We start from the raw sequence: 5,000 nt of genomic DNA, 5'->3' as shown, positions 1-5,000 counted from the left end.
CTGCCGGTACTGGAGACGACACATGTCTTCTCGAACTTGCAGGAAAACCTTATGAAGTCCGGGACAAGCTTGGCGAAGGCGGGTTCGGTGTCGTGTTCCTGGGAGTAGACGTAGATGTTCGTCGGGCCCAGGACGAGGCCGATAGTGATGATGAGGATGGAGAACCAGTGGATAGGTCCTTGGTGGCGCTCAAGGTAGAAAGACCCGGCGCTATATGGGAAGCTGCTATGTTGGATAGGATCCACAGGCGGGTAAACGCGAATTTGAGGGCATCCATTATTTTGCCGCGCAACTTGTACCTTTTCAAGGACGAATCCTTCCTGATTCTCGACTACTGCTCCCAAGGAACCTTACTCGATGTCGTCAACAAATCTAATGCGATATTTGGCGGCACAGGCCAGGGTGTGGACGAGCTGCTGGCCATGTTCTTCATCATCGAGCTCCTTAAACTCCTCGAAGGACTGCACTCGGCGCAGTTCATTCACGGTGATCTGAAGATTGATAACTGTCTCGTTCGGATTTCCGACCTACCAAACTCGCAATGGTCAGCATCCTATAGCCGTACAGGATCGAATGGCTGGTCTGCGCAAGGTCTCCGGTTGATCGATTTCGGTCGTGCGATTGACTTATCACTTTTCCCGGCGGGCGAGCAGCAGACGTTTAAGGTTTCGCACAAGGTGGATGAGAGAGATTGCACGGAGATGAGGAAAGGTGAGGCGTGGAATTTCCAGACTGATTACTTCGGGTTGGCGAGCGTGGCATATTGTCTTTTGTTTGGCAAGTACATGAAGACAGAGACCGTTGACGGCAAGGTCAAGGTTGATCAACCTCTCAAGCGAGTGAGTCCCTAAATTGTACTTTAACTGTATGACCATTATTGATAAGTATAGCAGTATTGGCAAGCACCTCTCTGGACCGCATTCTTTGAGACATTACTCAACCCTGATGATCAATTGCCGATAACCAACCGTCTAGGAGAAATCAGAAGCGACTTTGAGGGATGGCTGGAGGAGAACTGTCAGAAAGGTGGCAAGAGTCTGAAGAGTCTGTTGAGAAAGATAGAGTTAGCAGCTACGACTGCAAGGAAACTTTAGAGTCCGCATGTTAGTCAGAGAAGATCTTTTAGTTGTCAGGTTTGGAACATGGACTTTCGTGATTCATATGTGGGTTTTGCAGTATGAGTGATTAACGAATAGGTAAGGTAGAAACGTCTGAGGAGGTAAATAATAGTGCCCAGCACCAAGATGAGGAAGCCATTTGGTCGACAGAATTGTCAGACTTGGTTCTGATCCTTCCTTGCACTGATATTGGCTCATCCAAACTAATGCTCGGTATGCATGCCCTTTCGGCAGTAGTTTTGTTAGAAATAAACGAATGTTCGCCGAGCTCCTGGCGCCAGGGTTCGGCATTCGGCGACTGGCGTGATCGTTATCGATACGGTGAACGAACGCCGAGGTGATAAACAGCTCCGTCTATAAATAGCCTGATGCCATTTTAAGAGCTTATCCTCTTGTTACCACCATATCCCAAGCATTTGCCGGCATGTCCTACAAGATCGGTGTCATCCTCGGCTCCACACGGCGCGCCTCAAACACCCTCGGCTTCTCAAACTACTTCGCATCTCTAGTCTCCATTCACTTCCCTAACCTCACTCTCGAGACTGTCCATCTCGCCAACTCTCCGGGACACCCACTCCCACTCCTCCTCGAGGATATACCGCCTGCCGGTCACCCAAAGGATACACTGCCTGATGCGTACAAAGACGAATCTGTACGAAAGTGGTCTGCCACTGTTCTGGGATGGGACGGAGCCATCATAATCACACCGCAATACAATTGGTCCCTCCCTGCACCTCTCAAAAATGCGCTTGACCATCTTTTCAATGAATGGGTCGACCTTCCTGTGGGACTCATTACCCTCGGTGGGCATGGCGGTTCAAAGGTCCACGACCAGCTTAAGACCATTTGTGGTGGGGGATTAGATATGAAGGTGGTGGAGAAAGGGGTCGAGGTGAAGATAGCGGGAGAATTGATCAGGGGAAAAGAAAGGATGCATGGGGATGAGGCATGGTTGAAGGAGTACGATGGACGGGTGAAGGATGTTGTCAAAGAGTTGGTGGCTTTGGTAGAGAAGAGGCGGGGAGAGAAGGAAGGGGATGTGGTAGCAGCTCAGGTTACGGCGTAGGGTGGTGCTTATACACTGTTAGAAAATATAGGTTGGGTGATCGAGTCTTAGTTTTGAAGTGGTATACAGAGAATAGAATACCTCAAACCCGTATAAAAAGCGTATCGCAGAAACATTTGCAGACGGCGACCACAAGCTAGGGCGGCATGGGTACCAGTATATTCTCCAAAGGCTTTTTCTGTTGCTTCCCGTCACATCATTTTTCCAATGTTGCATTGCTTCCTTGAAGGAGTTGAGAGTCTTTCATGCAATATATCTATTTTGTCGTGCATACACACATGTAAATATCGGTTGTCATGAACGAAGAAAGAGTCTGCTGAAAGAAAAACACTGAATTGGAGTTATCAGGCTCATTGAATGCAGCGGAAAAGAATCAGGCTCATCCCACGTCTCATTCCTGCTCCGACGCTCCGCTCATATTATCCGCACTTCACGTCTTCCATCTCTCACTTTTTTTTAATTTTCCTTCTCAACGCAACAGCCATGGACGTGGACAAGTCTCTCGATGACATTATTGCCGACAAGAGGCAACCAAAGCCCCAGCAACAGCGAAGGCCTCATGGTCCACGACATTCTGCCGGTAACACGCCCCGACAGACGCCTTACGCCGTTCGTCCTTTGACATCCAATCCCCAAATGTACAAACGTTGACGATACCTTGTTTTTGATTGTTTGATGTAGAGGCCTCCCCCAAGGTCAACTTCAGAGAAGTGGACCCATGACGCCTACCGCGGACCGGGTGCCACTCGAGGTGGACGACCTGCGGTCGCGCCATCCCGGGCTCCTGTGCCCCTTACGACTGGTAGTCCTGTATTTTCTAGGGAGTCTCCAAGGATTGAAATCATTGGATTGCACTATGAGGTTTCTGCCGAAGATTTGAAGGTTGGTAGGACGAAGGAATCCTGACTTTATTGAGGAAACGTGGATACGTGTAAGGTGGCGATTGGCAAGGTGCTGACTTGAGATTCTAGTCAATCTTTTCTCAAGCTGGTGAAATTGTCACCGGTCCCACTATTGTTGTAAGCGTATAATTCAATTCAACCTCCCGTCATTTTGTCATCGTCCAAGAATCGTCCGTTCCGGAAGATGTAGTCCTATTTATGGATGCCTCACCTCTCTCAAGAAGGGTTTCTCGGCAGATTTGGGCACGACAAAGGGCGAGGAGCATAGAAGTAAGAAGGATTGATGCTCATGTTTTGCGTCTTTTTCTCTATTCCATCTCGTACGTTCATTTCGCTTGGTCGCTTGACGCACGGGAACTGACATTTCTCTCAGTCGATAGTATGACCGCTCTGGACGATCAACAGGTTCAGCTTGGATGGAATACGCCAATGTTCAGCAAGCCAAGATAGCGATCAACAAGTTTGACGGTGCCATGACCAAGGGTTCGTTTCGTTTCTTTCTGTCGGCGGTTTCTCGACTGACATGCGCGATCCTTGCAGGTCAAACTATTTCAATTCGGTTCGCCGTCCCTCGATTCCCGCCCTCCGCTATTCGCGGCCGTCCAGGTGCTGGTCGTGGTGCCGCTTCAGGTCAAAACTTGCTTTCTAGGATTCAAGGCGCTCCCGGTACTAATGTATCTGCTCGTGTTGCTAATGATAGAGGTGCGAAGGTGGCACGTGGTGCTCGTGGCGGGTAAGTCTCGTCATTCCCCAAAGGAGTATCAGGAGGAGGAGAAGATGCTAATGTCATACTTGTTCTATCAGACGAGGACGTGGTGGTAATGCCGGCGGCCGACCACGACGACAAGACGTCAAGCCAGACGATCTGGATAAAGAGTTGGACTCGTTCATGAAGCAGGATGCGGTGAGTTTAATCTAAATATCGGATGTATCGAAGCTGATTAATGGAAACTACTGTAGGCTGGTGATGTTGACATGTCGTGAAATATTAAATAAATATCTTGTCGTTTGATATATCGCAGTATTGGGAATGAATGAATGATTGTATTGGATATTAGTGCTGTGTCCCTATTTGCTCAGCCCTAATTAGCTCTGAAATGTGCTTCTTGCCCATGCCAATTGGAAGGTGTTGGAGAACGTGGAGCCAATTTTTCCAAATGCGCCCATGTTGTGTATGTATCTTCTATCAACACCTGCCGGTGGAGGGGGACCTCCACTTTCCGTTTCCACCCGTGACGCATTTTCCAACCGACGAAGTCAGAGACTCGACCGTATATATTTTGTTCCAATCACCTCATTTCTATTGGCTACTTCTTTTGCAATCCCTAAAACGATGTCCCCCCCACCAAAACATATAACAATCCTCGGAGGTGGCCTCTCAGGCCTCTCGACTGCCTACCACCTGTCCCGTGTCCTTCCGGCGAGTACCAAAATCTCCCTGGTCGAGGGCACATCAAGAGTTGGCGGGTGGATCGATTCTCAGAAACATGAACTGGGGTTCAAGGATCAAAGGGGGCAAATGAGAGAGGGGGTGGTGGGCATCGAGACTGGGCCTAGGAGTATACGGCCTAGAGGAAGTAGAGGAGCGGCAAGCATGCTGAAGATGGTAAGTGTCTGTTCTGGCATGTCGGCGAAGAGCCAATCATTCAAGGTGTTTTACAATCTGCTGACACGCGGACTTGTCGTGGTCTATACTAATATATTACTAAAGTTGGAAGATCTCGGGCTGGAGAACGATATCATGCCTATCCCGTTCTCTCATCCATCTGCTCAAAATCGATTCTTACTGGACTACTCCACTTCGAAACTAACGGCGCTCCCCTCTTCCCTTACATCTTTTCTTGGCCGCCAGCCACCTCTTCTCAAAGGTCTTCTCTCAGCAGGTTTATTTGAACCTCTCAAACCAAAAGCACC

General features: G+C 49.0%; 4 protein-coding genes across 4 annotated transcripts in view; all 4 read left to right on the top strand.

The window, feature by feature from the left end:
• The window catches only part of CNG03850 (protein kinase, putative), a 4,373-nt gene extending 3,024 nt beyond the window's left edge, over window positions 1-1,349 (top strand). Inside the window, exons 4-5 of the mRNA XM_572094.2 lie at window positions 1-839; window positions 894-1,349. The exon at window positions 1-839 is cut by the window's left edge and continues 1,416 nt beyond it. Coding sequence (XP_572094.1) covers window positions 1-839; window positions 894-1,094 — 1,040 coding nt within the window. The 3' untranslated portion in view covers window positions 1,095-1,349. The remainder of the gene's footprint in view (window positions 840-893) is intronic.
• Window positions 1,350-1,483: 134 nt separating this feature from the next.
• CNG03840 (conserved hypothetical protein) lies at window positions 1,484-2,448 on the top strand. Its single transcript, XM_572091.2, has one exon. The coding sequence runs from the start codon at window positions 1,543-1,545 to the stop codon at window positions 2,182-2,184; it is 642 nt and encodes a 213-aa protein (XP_572091.1). The 5' UTR covers window positions 1,484-1,542; the 3' UTR covers window positions 2,185-2,448.
• Window positions 2,449-2,634: 186 nt separating this feature from the next.
• On the top strand, window positions 2,635-4,137 carry CNG03830 (hypothetical protein). The gene is made up of 7 exons (XM_024657588.1): window positions 2,635-2,793; window positions 2,866-3,066; window positions 3,156-3,203; window positions 3,467-3,569; window positions 3,627-3,819; window positions 3,891-3,990; window positions 4,047-4,137. Exons 1-7 carry the CDS (start codon window positions 2,668-2,670, stop codon window positions 4,068-4,070), a joined length of 795 nt encoding a protein of 264 aa, XP_024513258.1. The 5' UTR covers window positions 2,635-2,667; the 3' UTR covers window positions 4,071-4,137.
• Window positions 4,138-4,363: 226 nt separating this feature from the next.
• Window positions 4,364-5,000, top strand: part of CNG03820 (protoporphyrinogen oxidase, putative) — a 1,826-nt gene continuing 1,189 nt past the window's right edge. Inside the window, exons 1-2 of the mRNA XM_572087.2 lie at window positions 4,364-4,692; window positions 4,798-5,000. The exon at window positions 4,798-5,000 is cut by the window's right edge and continues 1,189 nt beyond it. Coding sequence (XP_572087.2) covers window positions 4,420-4,692; window positions 4,798-5,000 — 476 coding nt within the window. The 5' untranslated portion in view covers window positions 4,364-4,419. The remainder of the gene's footprint in view (window positions 4,693-4,797) is intronic.

Source organism: Cryptococcus neoformans (assembly GCF_000091045.1).
Source record: "Cryptococcus neoformans var. neoformans JEC21 chromosome 7 sequence".
Taxonomy (NCBI): Eukaryota; Fungi; Basidiomycota; class Tremellomycetes; order Tremellales; family Cryptococcaceae; genus Cryptococcus; species Cryptococcus deneoformans.
This window is presented reverse-complemented; position numbering and strand designations above follow the sequence as displayed.

What these genes read in the sequence shown, in the direction of transcription:
- CNG03830 (XM_024657588.1), top strand. Translation starts at nt 2,668, where the DNA reads ATGGACGTGGACAAGTCTCTCGATGACATTATTGCCGACAAGAGGCAA. An exon ending in CCCGACAGACGCCTTACGCC is followed by an intron (nt 2,794 to 2,865) that starts GTTCGTCCTTTG and finishes TGTTTGATGTAG; the next exon opens with AGGCCTCCCCCAAGGTCAAC. An exon ending in TGACGGTGCCATGACCAAGG is followed by an intron (nt 3,570 to 3,626) that starts GTTCGTTTCGTT and finishes CGATCCTTGCAG; the next exon opens with GTCAAACTATTTCAATTCGG.
- CNG03840 (XM_572091.2), top strand. Translation starts at nt 1,543, where the DNA reads ATGTCCTACAAGATCGGTGTCATCCTCGGCTCCACACGGCGCGCCTCA.